The sequence below is a fragment of the Alternaria atra genome, assembly GCF_907166805.1.
Source record: "Alternaria atra isolate CS162 genome assembly, contig: 25, whole genome shotgun sequence".
NCBI classification, from domain to species: Eukaryota; Fungi; Ascomycota; class Dothideomycetes; order Pleosporales; family Pleosporaceae; genus Alternaria; species Alternaria atra.
In genome coordinates, this window is record NW_025091323.1 from 5,398,673 (window position 1) to 5,424,005 (window position 25,333).

The 25,333-nt window shown below is 48.5% G+C and overlaps 6 protein-coding genes across 6 annotated transcripts; 5 read left to right on the plus strand and 1 right to left on the minus strand.

Annotated features, from left to right (window-relative positions):
* Positions 1–1,687: 1,687 nt before the first annotated feature.
* On the minus strand, positions 1,688–4,446 carry ALTATR162_LOCUS6848 (uncharacterized protein; the record flags this gene model as incomplete). The annotated part of the gene is made up of 5 exons (XM_043314473.1): positions 1,688–1,782; positions 1,838–2,192; positions 2,256–2,582; positions 2,638–2,974; positions 3,794–4,446. 5 exons carry the CDS (start codon positions 4,444–4,446, stop codon positions 1,688–1,690), a joined length of 1,767 nt encoding a protein of 588 aa, XP_043170408.1.
* Positions 4,447–9,344: 4,898 nt separating this feature from the next.
* On the plus strand, positions 9,345–9,945 carry ALTATR162_LOCUS6849 (uncharacterized protein; the record flags this gene model as incomplete). The annotated part of the gene is made up of 3 exons (XM_043314474.1): positions 9,345–9,438; positions 9,486–9,877; positions 9,934–9,945. 3 exons carry the CDS (start codon positions 9,345–9,347, stop codon positions 9,943–9,945), a joined length of 498 nt encoding a protein of 165 aa, XP_043170409.1.
* A 4,721-nt stretch (positions 9,946–14,666) lies between these two features.
* Positions 14,667–15,592, plus strand: ALTATR162_LOCUS6850 (uncharacterized protein; the record flags this gene model as incomplete). Its single annotated transcript, XM_043314475.1, has 3 exons — positions 14,667–14,745; positions 14,802–15,124; positions 15,176–15,592. 3 exons carry the CDS (start codon positions 14,667–14,669, stop codon positions 15,590–15,592), a joined length of 819 nt encoding a protein of 272 aa, XP_043170410.1.
* A 919-nt stretch (positions 15,593–16,511) lies between these two features.
* ALTATR162_LOCUS6851 (uncharacterized protein) lies at positions 16,512–17,142 on the plus strand (the record flags this gene model as incomplete). The annotated part of the gene is made up of 2 exons (XM_043314476.1): positions 16,512–16,611; positions 16,673–17,142. The coding sequence occupies 2 exons, from the start codon at positions 16,512–16,514 to the stop codon at positions 17,140–17,142; spliced, it is 570 nt and encodes a 189-aa protein (XP_043170411.1).
* Positions 17,143–18,686: 1,544 nt separating this feature from the next.
* On the plus strand, positions 18,687–20,717 carry ALTATR162_LOCUS6852 (uncharacterized protein; the record flags this gene model as incomplete). Its single annotated transcript, XM_043314477.1, has 5 exons — positions 18,687–18,777; positions 18,830–20,036; positions 20,091–20,459; positions 20,573–20,628; positions 20,680–20,717. 5 exons carry the CDS (start codon positions 18,687–18,689, stop codon positions 20,715–20,717), a joined length of 1,761 nt encoding a protein of 586 aa, XP_043170412.1.
* A 578-nt stretch (positions 20,718–21,295) lies between these two features.
* Positions 21,296–24,862, plus strand: ALTATR162_LOCUS6853 (uncharacterized protein; the record flags this gene model as incomplete). Its single annotated transcript, XM_043314478.1, has 8 exons — positions 21,296–22,080; positions 22,128–23,453; positions 23,517–23,919; positions 24,095–24,250; positions 24,349–24,429; positions 24,476–24,505; positions 24,565–24,690; positions 24,749–24,862. The coding sequence occupies 8 exons, from the start codon at positions 21,296–21,298 to the stop codon at positions 24,860–24,862; spliced, it is 3,021 nt and encodes a 1,006-aa protein (XP_043170413.1).
* Positions 24,863–25,333: the final 471 nt, after the last annotated feature.

The following is a 25,333-nucleotide window of genomic DNA, read 5'->3' on the forward strand; positions in this document are numbered from 1 at the left end:
AGTTTTCGTGCATGTACTGTATTGATAGCGATGGATACCTACGCCGCAATGGTGCATGTTTCTGCAGCGCGCTATGTCACGACTGGACTAGCACCCCTTGATTCATCTACACTGATTCACACCGTATCTCTCACTTCAATATCTCCACTTGTCCAGATTTGCGGAGTATGAGTACAGCCATCTTTCTTCCACCGCCTTTCTCACCCCTGGACTGGATCTAAGAGTCTCTCTATTGCAATGACGAATGAATTCGACACGATCGCGGAGAACGCAGGAGATGCCGACCTCGAGGCGTGGGCTATAATAGTGAAGAGCGTGAATGAAGAGATTGTTATTATTTTTGGTCGACAGCTAAAGAGCAGCGTTATGGGGTAATTCATGCGCTACCTCCAGGAATCATGCAATGCCAGTTTTATCGTAAGATCCAGCGAAGATAGAGTTATCATCCGTTTCCCCAAAAGAGGAATAACTGCTACCAACCTTGTTGAGGAAAAGGTGAGAAATGAGGTCAGTATCATGGAGTACCTGATTGAGGCGACCACGATACCTGTTCCAAAGCTACATAGCTAGGGCATGCCGAAAAAAAAGCCCCTCTAAGCTTGGTCCTTATATAATCATGGACTATACTGAGGGCGCGGAGTTGTGGACACTTTTGCAGCAACCAAAAGCTACCCATCACAAAGACTCAGAACGCAATGTCGTATATGAGCAGATGGCCGACTATATGCTTCAGCCCTCCCGAATGAACTTCTCTATAATTAGAACCATCAACAAGTATGCATCGGTCCCATGAACGGTAACTAAATGACCGCTTACCGTCAACATGAACGATCTGGCTACTGTCGCTGCAGACTACCCAGTAGCGAATCATTTTCCCAACGCCCCCATCACCAGCACCAAGAGTTTCCTCCACCATCTTGCGGATGAACATTTGATTTAAATGAAAGCTTAGCGAAACCTTGCACACAGTTGCAAAGATGCAGAAGAGCTCTATACCGCACGCTATAGAATCAAACAACTTATTGAGCGGTTCTACCCTTCTCCAGAAGTAGATGATGACAAACCATCTAAACATAACACCCACAACTTCCGTCCCAAGAACATGCTCGCGAAATGTGGAAACGGAACACTGGAGATTGTCGCCGTTTTGTTGCTCGAGTTTGTTAATACCATGCCCGCGCAATTCGCTTACGACCCGTCCTAGTGGCTCGCCATAGTTAGTCCTGGCCTTCTGCTTGCAGAGCATAGCATGGAAGACTTCGAAGCCTGGTACGTACCGCGCTTGGTACAATTTCTCCAAGCCATGACGAAGGTTGAAGCAAAGCGGAAAGTTGGGGTTGAGAAAGATAGTAGTTGTCTTTCTACTCGTATGCGAGACTTTTGGACATCGAGAAGATTCTGGAACCATTACGGAATCAGGAAAGGCTGAGACGTTGACGTGGTATACTAAAGCGAACTTCATAAACCAGGAGATGAGCAGCAGCTCGATGAGGGCGTGATAAAAGAACTGGGCTCTTTTGCTGATACGAAAATGCAGCAACTAGCAGCGCATAATGCTGAGTGTGAGGCGTGCGGACTCTAGTGGGTCGATCAACCCGATAAGTAGACCGCCAACTTCAAGCAAACGATGACACAGAACGTGGAAGCATATTAGATAAGATCTTGATTCAGTCTTATCTTTGGAACTCTACTCAGTATAGCCATGCCCTTTGCTACGATGATCAACATCCATTGCATTGACTTTGGTATCAAGGAACGCAACCAGAGCAATGAGTAAAGCACCTGTAATTGTAAACCATCTTTAGTACAACACGCGAAAGTGTGTTACAAGACGTACCTGCTGTTACCACGTAGCTTCCGATAGTAAACCCAGTCTGCGTTGTCGCATGCGCGCCCGCTCCAAGCATCGCACCCACAACGGACCAGATGATTGATACTACGAGGCTGAACAGGACGGGGAAAAGTACGAGAATGCTAGTAGCATACGGGTCCCAGGTCCGCACAATGTTCAGAGCATGGGAGCGGTTATTAGTAGATTCAAGAACTTGGTTCTCAATGAGTCTTGTCTTCAAAACTTTTCCTTCTACTCCGTTTGGTCTCTTGAAATGACATATTTGGCGGTTGTAAGGTCCATGGTTGCCTAAAGCCAATGGTGCACCAACACGCTTGCCTACTGTGAGACCCGACTGAAGCTGGTACCAAATGAAACGTTAGTGAGCCGATCAGGAGTACAACACAGAATAACGCAAACTCACCTTGACTATGTCGATTCTTTGGCTGGATTTGGCGCCAAAGGATTCGAAAATGCCACCTGCCGCGCGGTTCAAGTCGTAGAAGATGCGTAAATGCTTCAACAAGGCTTCGTCTTCCCAGTCATCTGCGGTTGAGCAAGGAACTACAAGGGGACAATCGTTATCGATAAAGACCACGATTTCCCAAACGTCAAATTGATTCTGGAGTTTCCATGCCACGGTATAGTCGGTAATGAAATCGTTTACGTCATCGGTGCACAGGAAGTAAGAGTGCCAGAAGAGTCCCCATTTGGGTTGAGCTTGGGATCGAATGATCGCTAAGAACGTGCTCTGCTGAATATTAGTGCCAAAACTAAACGTATGTATGCATGCTATTATGACGTACTAGGATGGATTCTCGCATGGTGATCTTGCTACCAAACTTCCCATTACCGATGCGAAACAGATATAAGCCCTTTGCACAGGCTCTAATACTTAACCAGAGCGCGAAGAACCAGGTGACATTAGATATCTTCATCATCGCCTGGAACCCTGCGCGCCAGTATATCATCCACCTCCATCCAGTCTTACTAAAGGTTTCGGTGACGCATATGCGTTTTCGTTCAACGACTTCCAGGTCGTTGAGCGCCTGAGAAGCGAATGGGTTTTCTGGCATTGGCGCAAATGCCATGAGTCCATGTACCTGGTGATACTGGTACGAGTTACATAGGGCGATTGGCAGACTGGAAGGTGTTAAAGGTGTGATATGCCTAGCTAATCGGTGAAGCTAGAAAGAACAGTAGACACAGGAAGCAAGGATTTGGACAGGATATAGCCATCGTGTGGCGGAAATGTGCTGCAACTTGCTATCACGAGGTTTCTCAGCGCTCAGGTGCGGCAACTTCAACTGAAGCCACGCAAGCTTAGCCTTCCGCGGATGTAAGTTGCACGCTGCAATGGAAATTACAATGATACTATAGAAGCATCCGAAATACTGCAAGTCATTGTATCTTGTTATGTCGCGGTGTAGATACGGTGCAGCCGGAACACAACATCCGGCGATGAAGCTTTGGTAAACGAGCACTTCCTCATCTAAACAACCTAGGCGCACTACTGAATTTTCGATGCGCCAAATGCAGCTGAGATCGATTTACTCGGCATTAGGTTTGTAAAAGGACAGCCATCCAACGAAGTCGAGGTAGAAGAGGTAGAGAGGTGGTGCGATGGCGTTCTGACGCCACAGCGCTGCAGTTGCCCGGCGCCAGCTTAGGCAGCCCCGCCTCGCCCCACCCGTCTCTTCAGCACACCGGCCAACATCAAATCATCAACTCTCACGGTCAACTCTTAATGTACGTGGCTATTGCGATGAGTTAGCGACAAAAGCCGAGCAGCGACTAGGATACTACTTGTAAGAATTAATGCTTTTGAATTTTATAAATCGGTGGGTGATAGTTTCTAAGCTAAAGGCTACCTAGGTACTATAACAGCAGATAGTATGGAAGTCGTGTTAAGCTCAGTCACGAATGTAACATTTGCGAGATTCGAAGAAAGCCTTAACATACGTCTCAATATGAGAAGAAGGTCGGTTTTCTCCAAGAACTCCATAACAGTGCATCATGTGATCCCGGTCCAGATAAACGTCGAGGAAGGGTCCATGGGGTCGCGAGACGGCTCTGATCGATCCATTGACCAAGTAACGACAATGATTCAGGTGTTCTTCAAACGTCACCCAGAGCCCATCTGGATACCTGCTATTATCTCCCTCCATAACTGTGTCTTGGTGTACTCGATGCTCGCCATTTCGGTCCTTAAAGAAACCGTAGTCCTTGCCGTCAACGAAGTCGTGATGCATAGTTGCGTCGAAGCACAGGTCGGGGATCCAACCGTTGGCGAGGAGATCGAAAGAACAGCCCGATTTCCGCGCCGATGATGGGTTCTCTGGACAGGCTATGAATGTGCCTTTATCGTCATGCTGGATGTGCAGGCTAGTGCGGTTGAATGCGTTACTTCGTGTGCTTGTGGCGAAGAGGAAGTAAGAGACTGGAACAAGCAGTATCAGAATAACGGCAACAGCTACCATTATGACAACTTTCGGTAGGCGTCTGCGTTTCTCCCTGCCGTGAAGGTCCGCTGGGATTGTAGACTCAGGGTTGGGTATGGCGACATATTCTTTGGTACTGTCGCGCCGTGAAGGCTTCGTCAAAAGTGATCCCATGATCCTCAGTGACTTGTCGACCTTATATAAATCAAAAATCGTCCTTCAATCCGGGCTCAAACCTGAAGGTTGGAGGCAAGGGCAACTGTGCTGGCGATACGAAATTCCCACGACGTCCTTTCGGGATGGTCGAGCGCTATGGGTCTTCTCAGAAGTTCTCTTTTTCCGCAACGATCGTCTTGAGGGCGTATGCTCTCCGATGTCAAAGGGCTGTGCAGGAAAGCTCCTTCCCAATATAGTGAGTAGGTTCCGATTCGACGTAATAGCCGTTTTGCTATGTGGATACTAGCAACGAACTTTTGAAACGTTCAATGATACGACCCAACGTCAATTTCGCATGCTACAAGCCTGGGAAGATCCAGACGCCGCTCCCATGATGACGTAGCGACAGCAATCACCTAATAGTGGAGTGGAATGTTGAATCGACGAAGATGTCCCGATGACTAAGTTATAGTAAGCCGTCACTGAGTAGAGAGTCACACCACCAGAGGCGGTGTACCGTGGTCTTCGGCTAGATCAAGTTACAGTATCACTCCGCATTGCACGTGTAATATAGGTTAAAGACCCGATTGGAACGGGCTGGTGCATAGCGCTTCGGCGCGAAGCGCAGATCCCCGATAACCTCGTCGTTGAGGATTCAGTGTCTTGGTGAGCATGGTTCGGTCTTTCTTGATGACCTCTTCCTTCCCTTCCTCACGAGACTCACTGGGAGTCTACTGCCCGTTCTTTAGGTATGCTGTACTTTTGTGCAAATTTCAACTATCGATTTGGTAGGAACATCCAGAATGGAACAAGGAAAATGGGGATCTGGGGGCGGGGAGAGGGAGGGGGAGGTTCGGTGGAGAGCTTCGTGGCCCTGAGGCGCTTTCGTGATCAAAGCGCCGATGAGCGAGGTAATGTGATTTGATTCTGCACGTTTGCGGCATAGTAAAGATCTGCAAGCGCATATTAAGACACGCCCAGCGGGCTTATCCTCCGGTGGGGTCTCGGCAAACACTTAGCATAGAATAGTGCGTCGGCGGTATCCGAATTCGGTCCGATCACTACTTATGTCTGGGATAGTTCTCACTTGAGAGCCTCTTTCTTGCATGTAGAGCGTACGAAAAGCGGAAGGTGTGAATGGCTCTTCGGTCACAGGTTATTGTCGATCCCGAGCTCCGATCATCACGTTGATTAAATAAATGCTTTGAAATCGTTAAAATCTTTGAGATCGAGAGCGAGAATTGTTTGGGGGTGGGGGTAACGGAGCATGTACGATCATCTGCCTATCCCTTGTGAAGTGTCTCCTAATCCCCCGTTGAGATGACAGCGTACGCATACGGCGCGTGCGTACCTAGGTAATTCTCATGTATCTGCTGCCAGAATATCATGGTGGCCACCAACGTGTCAAATGATCCTAGTAGCATACGTTTCATATTCAATGGCAATTCAGACACAGCTAAGTTCTCCAGAGGCTTCTCTCAAGTTCAATCCAAGTAGCATGTACGCAAGCCACAAACAAAGCTCAAAGCTTTCGGCATCATGGTGTATCTAAGCTAGGTCGAGCATTTAGTAGCTTTTTTTCAAGTGTATTCACAGTCATCAATGCTTCATAGCTTTATTCTCTACATTGGAAATCTTGTAAATTACTAGGAACATGAATGACTTATATTAACATGGTTTACAAGCGAGCGCCGCGTACAAGCGAGCGCCGCACCCCACCAACTTTGCGCACCTCTACAGTCGTATATCTTAACAACGTGATAATATGATATATAGATATTTATATAGCAGATTAAGCAGTATCTTTAGTATCCTCCTTGCATGTACGTGAGTTGTGGCCAGTCTCCCTGCACCTCGTGCAGCGCGCCAGAGCCTGGCGGCTGAGTCTTGATCGCGCTCCTCCTTGACGCTCTTCACGAGAAATCTGCTGCTCAACCTCACGTTAAGCGAGTATATCCTCTCCCTCTCCCTTTGTTAAGGTCCCTCGCTTCTGTATACGCTTTTTTTTACGCTGTTTACGCGCTGAGGCTGCCTCATTAGCCCTCTCAAGGCTGGCAATCCGATCGCGCATCAGCTCAGCTGAGAGCATCATCACCTCAGCGCCCTTCTTAAGCTGGTCAATCGCTTCAATAATAGAGGCAGGCGATGAGCTCTTGTGCCGCCGAACGCGATTACGTATCAACGTTGATTGAGCCTCAAGCTCGCGTACGTTGCTCGGCGTACGCGCCTCCCAGAGGGCCTCTGGCAGGGCAGCTGGAGTAGGCGTACGCAGCTGCACGTCAAGCTTCGATAGTACAGTATCTAGTTGGAGAGGCACGAGGCCTGCGCCTCGAAAAGCTGAGCAGATATTGACTGATGTGAACGATCGATCAAAGGCTGCCTTGAACGCTGGCAGAAACTCGAGCTTGGTGATGTGGTTGATGTGGTGGCGGATCAGGCTCTCTACCTCACGACTGTACGCGCGCTTCAACGGCGAGAAGCAGCCAACGTTAAGAGGCTGGAGTAGGTGAGATGAGTGAGGTGGCATACAGAGCGTGTAGATGTTGTTCTCCTTGCAGAGCTCTTGAAACTCAAGAGAGTGGTGGCTCCCATGGCCATCAAGGACGAGCAGACGACGCGCACTAACAACGCGAGTCTTCATGTAAGCGTTAAAGTGCTTTAGCCACTCAACTCCTAGCTCGTTATTTATCTAGCTATTGTCGCTAATTGCAATCGCCTAGTCGCGTGGGATATCCTCCTCGTACTAGGCAGACAGGTGATACTAGCTAGCAAAGATAAGGAATAGTGGGATTGTCCAGCTAGCTGCGTTGATCGCAGTAATTAACGTTACCTACTTACGATTGCCTGGCTGAATAGCCTTTGGTCTGCCTCTTCTATCTGACCCTGTCACGATAAGCTTAGTCGTGATCTTGCCCATTATAAAGCCAGCCTCGTCGAAGTTGTAGACGTCCTCATCGCAGATGCCGTACTTAGTCTTTGTCTCCTCTACAAGCTTAAACTAGCTCCTAATTAGAGCTGGATCCTCGCATAGAGCTTGCTGCCTATCGTACGGTCGATTAAAACACGTCGTGAGACTGTCTGTACGCTTGACAAAGTTGCGCGGCCAGTGGACGCCGACCTGACCAGCGCCGCGCGTAGTTAGTAGCCTATTAGCTATATCACGTACAGCTTCGTACGTAGGCGCAAATCCACGCTGATCTAGGTCGAGTATATAGCTAATAATCACCTCCTCTTCTCTCTGGGTAAGCTTTCTTGAGTTAGGCTGGCAATCGCGTCGGGCAGGTACACCAGCGCGTCGGCGGCGGCGGATCGTTCGTTCAGACACGCTATAGATAGCAGCAGCATTGCGATTACTCTGTATTTGATAAGATTTAATAGAGAAGATAGCAAGCTGAATATCTGCTTCATTTGAAGCTGGTAGAGTAGCGCTACGCTGAGCCATTGTACGTTAAGATGAGAGAGGTGCGCAAAGTTGGTGGGGTGCGGCGCTCGCTTGTAAACCATGTTATATACAATTTGGTTATGCTAAGACTGTACTAATTTGCAGCGAAGTGCGGCCCCAGGACGATGGATTTCAGTCGGGCCCGGGGAGGTGATATTACCTGAAAGCAGTTCGGTACAGTGCTTTGTATGTTTAGAATTTGCCGCAATGTGGTTTAGATAAACATCATGGTGCCCAGACGAAGCCATCGCCGCTGCCAATGCTGCAAGCTCAAGGATATATACACAGTGTATTGTATAGTATTCATCGAATGTCCAGACTGTCTCATGTTGTGAAATTTCCAAGGGGTCTTCTGGTATCGGCTCTGTGAGGTTTGGCCAGCGGAAAAACATAGGTTTCGGGATTTTTGCGGCGTATTCTTTGGATAAGGCTGCGTTATAGCATTCTGGCGGCGTCCATTGGGGGGCAACAATATCGTACATACATCCGGCTGCGATAGCTGTTGAGTAGTTGCTACCGCAATCGGTGTATGATTTCGATGATTTTGATGCTTCGTCTGTTTGCAGGGTCGCGGATACTCCCAGCCATGCGAGCGATCCAACAACCATTGTAAAAAGGAACAAAGCCACAGCCACTACATTGGCATGCACGATGCGTCGGTGGTTTTTGGGCCAGGGTGATTCCAAAGAAGAGGTCTTATGGAGTAATGTGTCTTGTTCTTCCAAATCTTCTGGTAGTGGTTTTTGGCGACAGCTGTCATCAAGCGGTAGTGTTCCAACCCCAGGTTTCGGTGATTGAAATAATGCAGGCATCGGAAGCCTTCTTCCCACTTCTCTGGTGAAAGAGCTAAGTCGAGTTAAGATTTCAATGGCCATTCCCTCTGTCAGGTAGTTGGTACTTATGACGGGACGATTTATCTCGATCACTTGTCAAACTTTACCTTGGTGGATGAACATTCTAGGGATTTCCAGAGGCTGGCGCATCTTACTCAGCGATTTTCTATTTACAAGCTCATCTAGTAATGCGTCTTACTGCCTACCCAGATAGGTACGCGTTGTAACCCAGTAGCACGCGTGAGGCGCCATGACATGGTTCAGGCATGTTAGTTGCGTTGTTAAAGTTTCGGGTACCGATACGTTCGTCATGCGTCGGCCCGAGAAATTAGGCCGCACTACGACTGCTACGTATACCTAGGTAGTCTCCACCTCATATTACGCGCTACCGAAGTCGCTCCATGAAGGTTAGTACGGCATCCTGGTTACATGTGCGGGTAGAATCGTTTTGTCTCTATCAACAGAAAGACGATGCGGATCGAATCGTCCAAAGACCATCCGGCCGTATACATGACGGACATACTACTTCATCCGAATCACACAGTTAATATTAAGCACCTTGTTTTAACTCGCTACCATCTCAGTTGCATGAGCCGCAGACGTCACCAAACTCAATGTCACCAAAAGAGATCCAAGGAATCATGCCACGACCAGAGGAAGACGAGGACTGGAGAACGTTGACCGATGCTAACGAGCGACGAAGAGTACAAAACCGAATTGCGCAGCGTAACTATCGTAAGCGATCCACTCCAGGTAGACTCCGCTTATGACTAATCTCTTAGGCCGCAACATCAAGCGCCGACTACAGCAACTAGACATGTTCAAAGGGTGCATATCAGGTAGCCCACCAACACCCAAGGAAAGGCAGCAATCTCGTCGAATGCTGCCTAGAGATTTGACACAATCCAAGGAGACACGTCGACATTCAATTTCCCCTGCGGCTCCGGATGCGCTATTGCCTAGTTTAGAAACAATCAATGTCCCAGCAACAGGATCTTCAAATGGGTCTTCTGTCCAAACGTTCCTGTTCGGCAGTACAGAAGAGACAGAAAACATTTCGCCCATGTCAAATCAAGAAAACTGCGACATCGCCTCGCAACAAAAGAATGATGGCAGTACCGTATTTGATCTCACAACACCCCTCACAGATTTAGAGAACGATATCATCTTGTTTGTATGTTCGCCACAATGTCTTTTGCTTCAACTTTGTTGACGTTGAGTTGCTAACAGTGTCTTGACTAGGGTCGCACCACGGTTCCGTCATCGGAATCGACATCCTCGTCACATTCTACCCTATCTTCAAGTCTCAATGCTTTACAAAAAACTGTAATAAGAGGTCGTGATAGTATTGCAGAGCTTCTCGTTGAAAATGGGGCAGACGTCTACATTGTGGACGATTACGGAAACAATCTCTTACATCTCGCTGCGCAGTCCGGCCACGCGTCCCTGATCTCATTCGCCTTGTCGCATTGCGTGAATGTCAACGCCATCAATGTGGCAGGGGAGACACCGTTGCATGTAGCAATAGAGCATGACTATGTGGAGATTGTAGATATGTTAATAAGAGCTGGAGCGGACATGGAATTTAAGTCGTAACGGGTACTGATATCGAAACATTTTTGCATACGGACTTGGTGTATTGCCGTAGTGTCAGATGTTAATCATAGCGATCGAGAATGTGCTGTATGGTGAATCGCAAGCGTTGAAATTGACTTCAGTTTGCCGGCTCACTTACACCCTAAAAGCAAGCCAAGCAGCTACTGCTCCAGGAATCCCTGTCCAACCTATCACCCACACTAAGGCATTCCCGTCATTTAGCTTTTGCGCAATCCAAAAGATCGCACTACTGACAAGAGCAGCAAGGACCTGCGGCATGGATATAGCAGCATTGTGCAAACCCATGATTCTGCCGCCGTGTACCACGCTCCATACATCATCATCGTCTCTTTTGGCAGATTCATCGTCGATACAATGTCTTGCTGTCTCCTCTCCGATTATGGCGAACGGGACCCATTGAGTTACACCCCATGAAAACCCTGCGATGGCGATCATGAAGATTCCTGTCGTACTTGAAGACACCATAGTCGTGGACAGAACACTCGCCACATAAACCGCCTGACCAAAACTCCAGATGGCGCCTAGTTGGGAGAAAGAGTCATGCGTGTTTTCGTTGTGGATACCGGCCCTTGCCATCATCGATTTCAACATTATTGAAAGGCTCGGCAGCACAATGTTTGTTACTAGGGCCACAGTGGCGAAAAGCAAGTTTGCCCTGGCTCCCAGCCTCATCCCGTGATCTTTGAGTGATGAGCTTATCGTGACATTGTTTCTTGCCTGTTCGTCGACGTAGAGCTGTCCGATAAAGCTTGTACTATAGAAGAGGAATCCAAACCATCCTATCCACGAAAAGAATTGGATGAGATAAACGTGCCGTACCCTCTTTGAAGTTTGTGAGAAGCCATCCATAAGGTATTGGAAAATTCGAAAGACTTGGCATTTACCTCCTGGCTCGTATGTTGACAATAGTGGATTCTCCTCCTCGGTAAAGTAGCAGCTGATGAACGACGTGGTGATAAGCACAAAGGTAGTGCAGTAAACCATATACCGGAAACGCATGGCTTCATAGTCACCTGAGATCCAAGGAAGCGATAAAGATCCAAGGACATAGCCAATAATGTTTCCCACACCAGCAAATCGACTTGCCCATGCGCTTGCCATAGATTGTTGTTCCCGTGGACAGATGTCGATACTCAACGAGCGAAGGGCCAATTGAAGGGGCTGGATTGAAACGTTGAGAATGATGATCGATAGGATGGCCACAGACCGTGTGACAGTTCCCCAGCGACCATCGGCGTTGCCTATGTCGAACAGTGTGCAAACTACTGTTGAAATTGGCTCAGCCCAGGCTAACGTTGTAGCAGCAAAGATGGTAGACACCGCTCCTCCAAGGATAAATGGTCTCCGCCGGCCCCATGGAATACGTGATCGATCACTGATGACACCCATAACAGGTTGAATGGTTGAGCCACAGATTGGCGCAACTGCCCATATAAGGGATGACTGAGTTGTGGATATACCGAGAGAAAAAAGGTACGATGAGCCATGGGAAAAGATTGTGGACCATAACACTTGTAATCTGCAGACTAAGATTAGTTGCAAGACTATCGTTATCGCTTCGATGTGTGACTTACCCTCCAACTCCACATGTCATGGCCATAAGTGATCTGGTGGATAGCTTTCGATGCCCTTGCATCGATGGCTCTGTGAGGGCTTCGGCACCCATGATACGGGCGCTCGAGGGTGCAAAGCCTCCTTCAAAGGCTGTGAGAGATAGCATTGAACGTCCTTCGTCTTTCGATGACTGCGAGGCCAAGTCCTCAGCTATCCTTAGCTCAGCCATGCGTGTCAATGGCCAAAGTGCGTCGAATAGGATCCTAATCTTCAGAAGAGAGGATTCGAGCTGCAAAAGTTGAATAGCATATCAGTGCCCTATGCGAACTTACTCCACCCTTCTTGCCGTTCTGGAGCCAGTGACAGGGCTTAGGCGGTACCTGAAGAGCTTACTACAAGGGTTTAGTAATCACATGTGTAAGATGCCGCTAACCTTACTTGTTGGCACCACATCTGGTGTTTTTATTGCAGTTGCTGACGGTACTGTCATCATTATCTGTGGATGGTCTGGGTGTGTCTAAGTATCAATCTGCGGTGGCGTTGGTCTGGCGTACTGCAAAGCCAAGGCGTAGCATTTCGAACTGCTCCTTGACATTGCGCGAATACTGGGCGCCTCTTGTTAAACATGAAGTACCTGTTTCCAGCGGGACAGGTTCGTGGTTGGGTGATGGCAAAGCAGGCGGGCTAGCAGGCGTTGGGCGCAGCGTTCCCTTGAACACCGGCCCCAAAGTTGCAATCAAGCGCCGGGAAAAACACAGTCCACTCCCGAGCCCCGCGCCTACCATCCCAACTGCGATTGATGCAACCTCCCAACTTCATCCATCCATAATCCACCACCACCACTTGATATATCTCGGATTTACGTGCGCATTTTCTTCGTCATGTTTCTTGATGGTGTTTCTGACCTCGGCTCAAACCGTCATCCATGATACCGAGGCTAAGCCTTGGTACCCAGGTACCAGAGCCAGCCGACTTTCATACTTTACGCAAATTCCCGTTTTATTCTTTACGCAAGTTTACGAAACTCTAAACTACTGTTACTCAAGACTTTTCACTCGTTTTTTATTTTATCACTTCCACGGTTCCTGTCGCACTCGCGCAACCCAGGCGTCAACGTTCCAAAACGTCTTAGCAGCCTAAAGTGATAACTACATGCAACCCCGTCGAAGAAGTTAAGCAGGAACTTGACAACTGGAATACCCTGCCTCTGTTCTTGTCCGTATCTCATCTAAGAAAGAAGTAGGCATATCAAGATGCTCCATTGAAGTTAAGCTGCAATGCTCCGTATGGTGCATCGAGAGAACATGCTTATCCAACAACCTTGCATCCTTCTCAAACCCATCATGCAATCTTCTCCACATTAGAGCACAATGGATCATGTGCTCCCGTACTGGTGTCCAATAACCATCCGGTATCAGGTATTCTGACATCTCCTCTTCGGTGAGCTGACGAGTAGCGTTGGCAGAGTCATATGCCAGCCAGGGAGCCATACGCTTGAAGTCGGCGAGATTTTCCGTGTCAAGACAAGGATTAGGAACCCAGATGTTTCCTAGTACGTCGTACGTGCAACCATTCTTTCGTGCTTCAGCAGGGGTAGATCCGCAGCTCAATGTCTTCATCTTAGGCCCGTGCGGTGGAAAGGGACGGAGAACGAATCCGACAAGAACCGTCAGTCCCACAGCCAACAAAACATTCAAAATGTAGGGTACTATGGGATATCGAGATTGCCTTCCGCTATGTGTTGCATCCATTTCATGTTTGTTGGGTCGGATTGGTGTGTCTTCGCTTTGGTCTGAAGTAGAAGATGGCGTAAAGTTCGGGTACGTTGCTGGGCGTACGAGAAGGGAGCGGATAGTGGTCACTACCACGCGGATGGGTCTTTCGATGAAACTTGAGTAAACTAGAGACATGTGACTTGTGCTCTGATGTGTTGCGGATGGAACAAATCTAGGCAAAGAGGACGAAGCTATTGCGGAAAGGGATCGGAAAACTCAGATGTTATGTGGGCGTATATGAGTGTGTAGAGGCTCATTTTCCAAGAGTATCTTTCAATCGTTGTCATTCAAGATCTATTCTTCCGTTGTCATTGAATGAGCGCACAGATCGTCGTGATATAGTCAGCTCTAGTCGCTTCGTAAGACGCTGACTACAGCACCACAAGTGACCATTTCGGGTTAACTCCAATAATTTGAACCCGGATTTTACTAACAGCACTCTACATTGTGTTCAAAGGGAAATGGCAGTTTGGAATCTTTTTTGATGCAACAACCATAGGAAATATGAACCGAGTCAACATCTTTCTCACATCGCTCTTTGCTGCAATCAACGTCTGCCGAGGGTCAGAGCCAGTACAGATATGTCACATTGAGCCAGCGCTGCACTCAGATGCATGTGTGGCTGTGAAAACTGTAAAGTCGCAGCATGAGAGGGGGCATGATCTGTTTATGACATTTTCTGTCAAATTCCATCAACACAGCGGCTGGGCAGCCTTCGGAGTGGGAGACAAAATGGATCGAGCTTTGATGTTTGCGCTATGGCCAGGAGAACAGGAGGGTGGTAAGTTGCTCAATTCTCCGATACCTTTAGAAGGAGATACTGACATAGCGAGATATTGTTTTGTCATAACGCTCGACAACCGAACACCGTCCTCCACATCCACTCAAGAACCAGAGACAGGTCCACGTTCACAGCACGGAAGTTGATCGAAACGGATTTCATGTTCTACAAGCCACTTGTTACTCATGCGAGACGGTTGGGCTAGGTCCACTGAATGCTGCAAGCGAACAGCAACCATGGTTGTTCGCGAGCAGCTATGCACAGCAGACCAAGACCAGGATCCAAACTTGCACATAGATATGCATACAGACTACGGTACGCTACTGCTATCTCTCTCGATCTGGGAAGATATTTATCTGACTGTCATACAGGGCTCAAATGGGTCAATATGGCCCAGGCGATATCCACGAACAAGATCGAAGAGTATCCTATAGTCACTGCAGATCGTTCTTCGATTCATGCTACAGATTCTTCTGGATCCAACGGATCAGCCGTTTCTACGTCAGTCAACATGTGGGATGTGCACGGATTGATATTATCCTTTTCAGTCATCCTCAACTGTCTTGGAATACTATTGATCCGCAGCGGACTCAAGTGGGCGTTTCGCGGTCATTGGATCGTGCAAGCTCTCTCCGCCCTTGGGTTGCTGATCGGTTGTCTCATTGGTGTTCTGAAAAGCACACATGTATTTCAGGTATGCAATTCGAGACCTTAACAGTATTCCTGGCTAGCTAACACTACAAAGATTGGGACTTTCGCGTCGACACACAAGTTGGTTGGACTTGCGATCGCTGTTGCAGTACCTGTTCAGATTACGTTCGGCTACAAACACCACGTCAACTACATCAAGTACGGAGAACGTACTACATCTTCCTTGGTTCATATCTATCTTGGTCGAGCCCTCTTTATAGCGTTGAACGTAAACGTCTTCCTGGGGCTGTTACATGAGAGGAAAAGCAGTACCTTGCGATGGCTGTGGGCAGTGGTCGTTCTCTTCGAGATGTTGGCGGTAGGCACGATGATGTTTGCGAAGCGCACCAAAACTGGGAAGGGATATGGGCAGGTAGAAGGCGAAGAGTTTGATCCATTTGTGATTGAAGACGAAGAAGAGAAGTTGAGAGATCCTGAGTCATTCGACTCAGGACCAAGCAATGACTCGTAGAGTATCTTACTCAACGTCCGAGTAGAAAAGGTCCCCCTGGGACCTCAATGCTAAGGTGGCTTCCAATGGAACATGGACATACCGGTCTGATGGAGATATCGTCCCGGTAACGTCTACAGAATTAACTTTGAAAAACTTCTCGGACAATATCTTCCTACCAAGCATAGATACTCACAATCATTGTTATTCTTTTCGAGAACGGGTGCGTATTTTGGACCACGAAGAATATCGCAATTTTGATCCACGCTTCGTGATTCAGCTAGCTAGTTCTACATAACAATGTTCGCCGTAATATGAAGATGCAATTCACGATATATCCTTCTGGAAGATAATAACATCTCCAGGCTCTCAATGATGCATGATTTGACCGTTACCGTCTCCAGGGAGAATCGTACCACCGCTCGTGTTTTTGACATCAAGATCTATCCTTCGGTAACCAGGAGAATTATCTGCAATACACGTGTGAACAGATGTTTGATGCAGAGTAAGGAAATTCCCGTGATTCGTCAGGGCTAAGTAAGACCCGATGATTAGCTACAACCTGAACAGTCATCATCCATCACGTAAGCAATTGCTAACGTTCTATGTCATGGTTAGAATGATGGGTTACGAGAGCAATGATATGTCCTAGTCTTAGAATGTTAAAGCTAGTCGCGAAAGAGCTACTAAGCCACGTGAATGTCGAGTGGAGTAGGGGTAAGCCAACCTTGAAGTGAGTAAGGCCCAGGGACAGTTGGAGTGAGGGTTTCTGAACGAACATCTGGGTTGTTGATAGTGCATACCTCTTGGGAAGCTTGAAGGTACTTAAGGATAACATCCCACCACCATCTCAGTACCATCCCATCAAACAAGCCATCATCCCATCTTCCAATCCACCGCTTATCCTTTTTTTTGAGGGTCTTCCATTCCACACACCATCATGAAGTCGGCTACCATCCTGTCCGTGCTCATGGGCATGACCACCCTCGTTTCTGCACTACCTGTTGAAGGCACCAATGGCCTCGGCCTTGTCGAACCTAGTAAGTGAGCCAAAGGGCATAAGTAGCGTTGGAAGGTTTCTAACCAAGCTTGCCACTTCAGTTGGGCTCGCAAAGCGACTTCCACAAAAGAAGATCGATGCTGTCGACGTCGAGAAGCGCCAAAAGAAGATAGACGCTGTCGACGTCGAGAAGCGCCAGAAGAAGATTGACGCCATTGATGTCGAGAAGCGACAGAAGAAGATCGACGCTGTTGATGTCGAGAAGCGATCTCCTCAGAAAAAGATTGACGCCGTTGACATCGAGAAGCGTCAGAAGAAGATTGATGCGGTGGATGTGGAGAAGCGCCAGAAGAAGATCGATGCTGTTGACGTCGAGAAGCGATCTCCTCAAAAAAAGATTGACGCCGTTGACGTCGAGAAGCGACAGAAGAAGATTGATGCGGTGGATGTGGAGAAGCGCCAAAAGAAGATTGACGCCGTTGACGTTGAGAAGCGTCAGAAGAAGATCGACGCTGTTGATGTCGAGAAGCGATCTCCACAGAAGAAGATTGACGCTGTCGATGTTGAGTAGAGTCAGAATATCGAGGTCACAGATCATTGATTCTGTGAACACTCACGCTCAGCATGTCAGATCGCTTTGGTCATGGTTGATAACGATGATGAATTGGACGACCTGTGGTGGTACGGGAATAGGATTGGATATGGTGTATGCAAGGTACCTTGGAACCTAGTCCACTCGTTTGTTCGTATTTTAGTATGCTGGAATTGATTTTGTTTTGAATTTGGTTGTGCCCAGAACTTATGCATCTGCCTAGTTCGTGGAAAGGAATATAGGAAAAAGACAAGTTACTACACGATAAGTGTTATACCTAGACCTACATATCTTAGTCAGGTTACCTCGAGGAATTCTGGATGTGTCTATGAGCAACAGACTTTAACTGAGCGCTGGCGGCAGTACCCATAAGCATCACTTGCACTGCTTGTGACTCAATGGCTTTATGAGGATGATGCCGTTCAACGGGTGTCCTTTTGTGACCGCGTTGTACAATAGCATACCTAGCGTAATGCTGTCGGTTTGTAGTCTTGGTCCTCAACTTGAAGTGTCAGACGGGGCTGAAAATCGTGATCTTGGTTGTGTCGGTCTCAAAGCCCAGCACGTCAGTCCTAGTACACTTTTAAAGCACGATCCTAGAAGGTTCAGGGACTCCAGGAACGGAAGCCCAGTGTAGGATATGGAAATCTAGACGTCTCCGGCGGAGATACACATCTCCACCCCTGGCAAGCCAATGGAAAACTCTGCAGTCGCATTCATTCTCGCAAACTTCAACGTTTCTGCACCGGGGGGCACCTGCAGGAGATGTCCATCGTGTATCGGCGTTCAGCGAACATGTGGAGGTAGGGAAAAACGAAAATTTGATGCTCGATGCCATCATCTGCACGGTTACCAAAGCTCCCTGTCCGCGGCTGACTCGCGCGTCTATTGGCTGTCGCGAGGAGCAAGCCTCACCAGAGAGTTGCAGAGGATCGCATCTTGATAACGACGGGGAATGTGAATCACATCGTGAGATTGAATACGGATCGTCTGTATGAGCGCATAGCCTTCGTAGAAATAGCTCACACGTGGTATAACTGCGTAATGGGAGTCCTAAAACCCCAGCGTTTTGTGATCACGCGCGATCCAGCGCGTCGGATTGTCAGCGCCTTCATGCACCCGGGCTGCAAGCCAGCAAGTCCCCGCTTTGCGCCATTCGATGCGGTGCTTGTGTATATAGGACCCTGCTTCCCATTTTTTTGTGCGCCACGTATCCAGTCGCGGACTTGAGTTCCGTGGTACTTTTATCGAGGTGGTTTGGTTGGCCAATTGCTGCGCCGAGGTTCCTGAGCAGAGTTGGAACGACGTCATATCCGGATAATCTTTGAACACCAGCTGGAGAGCATCAGAAGCACGGCTCCTAGCAAGAGAAGAGTACAAAATACGAAGGAATTCTGAGAGTCCAAGGCCGACACAAGACGACGAAATATTAGCCCAGCATGTCGCTGTCTCAACGAGTAACGTCGATGGAGGAGCATGAGCCATGGAGTAGAGAGGCGAGCCCGGACTCTAGGCACCGGAAGATGAGCTTCAACCCAGTTGGCGCATGGACGGAGCAAACAGGCGAGGAGACAACGATAGGCGCATTCGAAGTGCCTAGGTGGAAGCGACTGCGTATGTATCAAGAGGTGTACGTTATGGGCCTACGATAGCTAACATCGCGTAGTCCAGGTCTTCTTTGCCGTTGTCTACTGCCTCTTCGCCGCCGGTGTCGTCTTCGGTTACGCTGCGATAAAGCCCGTCCTGCTCGACGAGGGGGTATACAGAGACTACTGTACGAAGGAAGAGCTGGATCAAGATGTACACGTCTGCTATGAGCAGGAGCTTAGGCTCAACCTCATGTTCACGATCGCCGCTGTATCCACAAACGTCGTCGCGCTTCCCGTCGGCACCATCCTCGATCGCTTCGGCCCACGCGTATGCGGAATAACCGGTGCGATATCCATAACGATTGGCGCGTTGCTATTCGCGTTCGCGAAGGAATTGCCTGTCGATACATTCATTCCTGGCTATCTGTTTATGGCATTGGGCGGACCGTTCATCTTCATCTCGTCGTTCCAGCTCAGCAACACCTTCCCCCAGTACTCTGGACTTATCTTGGCGCTTTTGACTGGTGCTTTCGATACTTCGAGCGCCATCTTCTTGATGTATCGACTTATTTACCAGGGTACAGATGGCAACTTCTCGATTAAGAAGTTCTTTCTCATCTATCTCGTCGTTCCTGCTTTTATCCTTGCGGTCCAGGTCCTTTTCATGCCATCCGTGTCTTACAAGACTGTTGGAGAACTGGTAGATACCGCCGAAGAGGAACAAGTCATTCATGACTCGGATGACGAAATCCAAGATGCAGCGACCGTTCGAAGCATACAGGATGCGCGACGAGCACACCGTGACAGCATCGTTAGCGAAATAACATCTTTGCTTGGCACGAAAGACGGCCAGAAGCAGGCACAAGAGGAGGAGAAGAAGAAGAACATCTCGGGTGTTTGGGGAGCGCTACACGGTCGCACGGCCAGCCAGCAGATTCGTACTCCCTGGTTCATTCTCATCACGCTGTTCACTGTGCTGCAGATGACGCGTATCAACTATTTCGTGGCTACGATCCGGACGCAATACACATACCTCTTCCACGACTACAACAAGGCGGTCGAGATCAACAACTTCTTCGACGTCGCGCTTCCGGTCGGAGGTGTCTTGTCAGTACCATTTATCGGGCTGCTCCTAGATAACACGAGCACTACGTTTACGCTATCCCTACTCGTCACCGTCGCCACCACTATCGGTGTGCTGGGTGTGATCCCAGAGACATGGGCTGCGTACGCCAACATTGTCCTTTTCGTACTTTACAGACCTCTATACTACACCGCAGTGTCGTAAGTCAACCCCCCTCAATATATCCAATCCCTTATTGCTAACACCCCACCTAGCGACTACTCTGCCAAAGTCTTCGGCTTCGCCACCTTCGGCAAAGTCTACGGCCTCATCATCTGCCTCGCCGGTGTCCTCAACTTCTCGCAATCTGCCCTCGACGCAGCTACACATAAGACCTTCAAGAACGACCCTGTGCCCATCAACGTTATTCTGCTTAGCTTGGCGTTGCTTGTTGGTCTCGCACTGGTGGGTTTTGTGTGGCGAAAGAGCCATAAGATTCAACGCGAAAATATCGAAGAGGAGGCTGAGGAGGCGAGGGAGACGCTTATGCCGGATGCGAGTGGCAGTCAGGGGGTGAATGGTTATGGGTCGATGAATGGAAGTGGGATGGCGAGTCCTGTGGAGGAGCATAGGGGGAGGAGGCTGTGAGTGTGAGGCACGAAGGCAAGTACACAGCCTTGTGTCTCTTCGGTGCCATTAACGTTTGTTCCCTGGGATCCAACTTGCTACATACATATTCTTTGCTTAGCGCTTGTAGCATGGCAAGGCGTTGGGTGGTGTTTTGCTGTGCATCTCTCGAGAAGGCGGTTATTTGTAAGGACATGCGTCGCATGATAGTTTACCAAGAATGCTAAGCCTGCACAGATAACATGTTTCCACCCTACGAGTACTTGCGAAAGTAACACTGGCTGTATTAATGTAGAGGTTTTTGGGCTGCCGTTCGCGTTGCGACGCATTGTAGCGCATCCATCACTCCCTAATTGTAGCCTATATAACACTCCTGAGCCGTTGAATTCCATGGTTCTGGCCATAATACAATTGAAGGATAAGATTTGCTGTTTGAGAGCTCCTAAGCGCCGGCAGGCTGACTGTTGCGGTGCGGCTGGGCGCCATCTGAAGATGAGTGGTTGAAGCTGCCCAGGGTCGGCGTCGCAGCTGCCTAGCACATCATCTCACCTTCCGGATTGCTGAACGATGTCGCAATTCTCATTCTCTCCACATCCCCCGTCTCTACAAACTACATGCGCGAATACTGTCATTCTGCCTGCACACTGATCTTGTTGATTCTCTTCATCTTGGGTACTCAATATCCGTCTCGCCTTACATTACGTCCTTACCACCTCAACCTTCTTCACCGACATAGATGATGAGACATCCTTCTGACGATTTCTAGGTACATTGTGATGTGTTCATACTTATTTCAGTAACCAAATGAATCACATATTAAGCAGCTGACTACTAGGGCTTCACAGTGGCCAGCATGGAAACTAAGCAGGCTATAGCCAATGAGATGTTGAAGTGGCTCGACGATAGTGGTGCCGAGATACATACACGACCTGGCTCGGAAAGACTGCCTGGACCGTTAGAATGGATCCTGAAAACGTCTCAGTTCCAGGACTGGTTAAGCGATGGCCCTCAGACTCTGCTCCTGGTAGGGAGACCTGGTTCGGGAAAAACGACAGCCGCCTCTCTGATCGTGGACACACTTTTACGCCAAAACAAACCCGCGCATACGATTGGCGTTGCATTCCTCCATGTTGGGGTCGGCGAAGATAAACGTAACGCGATGCAATTGTCGCGGAGTTTGCTGTATCAGCTAGGACAACAACGCGCCTCGTCGTCCATGAGTACTCTAGACCCGAGACGCATGGAATTTGTGTTAGACTCTCTTCGCGAGAAATCTCCATATTCTAACATGGACGATATGGTGTCGCGGATACTCCCCCACATCGTCGGCAAGTTTGAAAGGGTATACGTCGTGGTCGACGAGCTAGACCAGATGACTGAACGTCGAGACCCACTGTGCTCAAGCCTTATCAGCCTGGCAGAGAAGGACTTTAGGCTATTATTCACAACCTGCCACAGTCCGGACGCGGATGATAGGCTCCGTGGCGCTCTGCAAATACATATCCGTGGCGCAACTGTTGAAGGAGACTTGGATACTTACGTGACGCAAAGATTGGTTGATCTGCCTAGCTTTGCCCAAAACAGACTAAAAATGCAAGATTTTGTGAAAGAACGGGTTATTGAAGACGCAAACGGGCTGTGAGTAAATATGTTCGAGTTGCATAACTTGACTGATCAGTTTCCAGGATTTTCGCTGCAAAACTTCTGATGGACGGACTCATGAATATAAGAGGTGCAAGAATAAAATCCAAGCTGGAATCATCGACTGAGGATCTCCTGGAACCGCTTTACAAAAGGTTTATAATGAGAATTCACGAGCTCGATGAAGCAGATCAGAGCTTTGCTAAGGAGACTTTAGCGTGGCTTCTCCTTGTGAAGAGGCCTATGCGAGAAGCTGAAATGCGACACATCCTTCGAAGAGAAGATGAAGCCTCGACATTGAACCCAGATGATGCGCCTAACCATGAGCACTTTCTGGGGTTGTGCATGGATTTCAATATTCTACCCTATACGAAAAGCAGCAGTTGCTTTGGCATACTCCAACCAGCTTCAGATTATCTCCTAAGAACCTTGGATGTGTGGTGCCCAAACGCCAAGACCATTATTGCCACACGCTGCTTACAGTATCTTTTATTGGATGAGTTCGCCAAGGGTCCTTGCAAAACGGATGCTGATTTCAAGTCGAGATTGGAAGAGTTCCCGTTGTACGAGTACACGGCGCGGCACTGGGCAGATCACCTCCAAGGCCTGCAAGATTTGCCAACAGTACTCATCCACTTATTCCTGACCGACTACAGCAAAGTAGCTTCAGCAAGCCAGGCCATGTCAGTATCAGATCAGAAGTCCTCGCAGCCAGGATATAGCCTAAGATTCGAGCTCCCTGGAAGCGGCTTCCATCTCGCAGCAAGATTAGGATTGACTTCTGTTCTAACTTGTTTACTTGGGGAAAAGCAAATGCTCGCTAAAATAGATGCAGAAGGACGGACTCCGTTGTGGTGCGCCACCGAGAACGACCGACAAGAGACCATGAAGCTATTGAGTCGTGTGGATCGAAAAACGTTCACTCTGCTACTGGATAAGGCACAGATCCCACTGGCCCATGCTCTCATTCGAGCTGCGGGCACGGACATTAGAGATTTGAGGTCAAACACTGCTTTACACATCGGTGTCATTCGTAATGATCTGGATATAATGCGACTTTCGCTCGAGTCGGGTATCGACATCCATGCAAAAGATTTGAATGGCCGCTCGGCCATTCAGTTAGCTATTCGGCGTGGCCTAAGCGACGCTGTAGATCTGTTACTGGATTTCTCGGCGAGTACAGCACACATCTCCGCAGATTCCTGGCTGCTAGCATTCCGTAAATGGGATGATTCGAAATATCCCCAGCCTCGTGATTATATAATACAGCTTGTGGAAAAAGACCTCGAGAAAAAAAGCGTTTCTTTTCTTCCGATGAAAACCTTCAAGCTGGTTGATCACCCGATATCGGACACTACGAGACGATTGCTGTGAGTATCGACTGAGGTAGTTCCTATTTGCCTCAACCGAAGCTTACTAACCCCAAACAATAGAATATATCCCGACTCTGAACAGGGGCCTCGACGTGAAAGCAATCGGCCTGCAGCACACTCAGGAAACTCCATGTTCCGAATAATCCAGTTCTCTCACGCTGCATTGCCTCGAGATCACCAGGGACCACACTTTTTAGTCGAGGCCGCTGCGCCTTCACAAGATCTATCGGGAAGAGATATGTTATTCAGAAGAACGTGGAAAACGCTTAAAATCAGTTGGAGCATAGAGATACGTCCGGATCCAAGTGGCAATGATCGTTGGGTCAGCATCGACCACGGCAGTACGCTCCGGAATGGTTCGATGCCAAGTAGTGGAATGGCGCTTCTCGACGATCTCGTGATCGAGCTGACATCGGATTGGTTGGAATTTTGTAATCGTATCGATCACCATCTCCTGCAATGTGTAAGTCAGAACTGTTCAGCATCAGCAGAACACAATACTCACGTATGCTAACTTATGTGAATCCGTAAAGCGTTTAGGTATTCTCAGAGTAAACGGAGAATCGCGTTATCTTATCAATCGTCTTTTGATGGATGCGACCACGTGGATCAGCCTTCGTCGACATCATCACAAACAGATCAGAGCTGCTCGAGACTTCTGCAAAGAATACCAAGATCATGCCTATGAAGATAAGGTTTCTGGCGTGGTTGCCAGTACTATCGACAGATTCGCAAGCATTGTAGAATCTCGATTTGACAAGTTCGATGCAGACTCATCTGCGCTTATCCAACTGGTGAGTTTCAGGAATGTATAGCGACCAACTCGTCGTTGTGCCAGCCTACATTTATCGGTACAAGCAGCAAAATTCAGAAGTCGCTGATACACATCTAGGAGTTCAACTTGACATCCATCAGAGAAGCACAGAAATCCACTTCACTCAACATAAGCATGAAGCGTCTTAGCTGGATTACAGTAAGCTCAAGCTCGTCCGTGCTTCCAGATACAACTAATTTCACAGTTCATCTTCCTTCCTCTTGTATTCGTCTCGGTACGTACTCCGCGTTATCATTGATCCTTGATCTTGTTCTTGTCATTAATCCCGGCTAGGGCCTGTTTGGCATGAATGTCGACATTCTCGAAAATAATCCACCATGGTGGTGGTACTTAGTATTCATGTTCGTTACGCTGAGTCTAACAATGTTCGTATGGATTATCTTCAGGAAATTCCCTCACGTAAGTGGTTGCGACATTTCGCGTGGCTCACCACACTATGCTGACAAGTTTCCGACAGTTGGAAGATAAAGTGGATACTAGGTTCTCCTGGCTTAAGCCACGGACAGTGGATAGGCAGAGCGAAGACGTCGAGTCGGTTTCGTTTTTCCAGCTGAAGAAGAAGGTCAACTGATGAAACGGGGAGTGACTTGCCACTATGTTGTAGTAGGGCTGGAATCCTCAACATTCTTAAGGTCCCTGCCTCCTGTCGCCAACTTTTCACCGTGCGCTATCTCTGTTTGATGCATCTGACTAGAGACTCAGTTGGCGATGTAAAATGAAATTTGAATGAGAGTGTTCATGTATTAAAGCTGTTGTACGTGCAGAAGATGGCGAGCGGGGCGGGGCGCCGCTGCCCAAGCGAGCGCTGGGCAACTTCAGCGCCGGAGCACTGTCCATCACACCACTGCTCCACCGCCGATAGCTCTGGAAGCCAGGTCTTCACGTTACCTACGACTTAAAATGGGCTCCCACCAATGCGATCACTGAGACTGATGGCGTGCAGGCTCTATACGATATGCGGCTTTTCCATCATCCTCCAGACGTATGCGGCAGCATGTTCGCACAACCTGATTAGAAATGCCCCCATGATGAGGCGTGATGG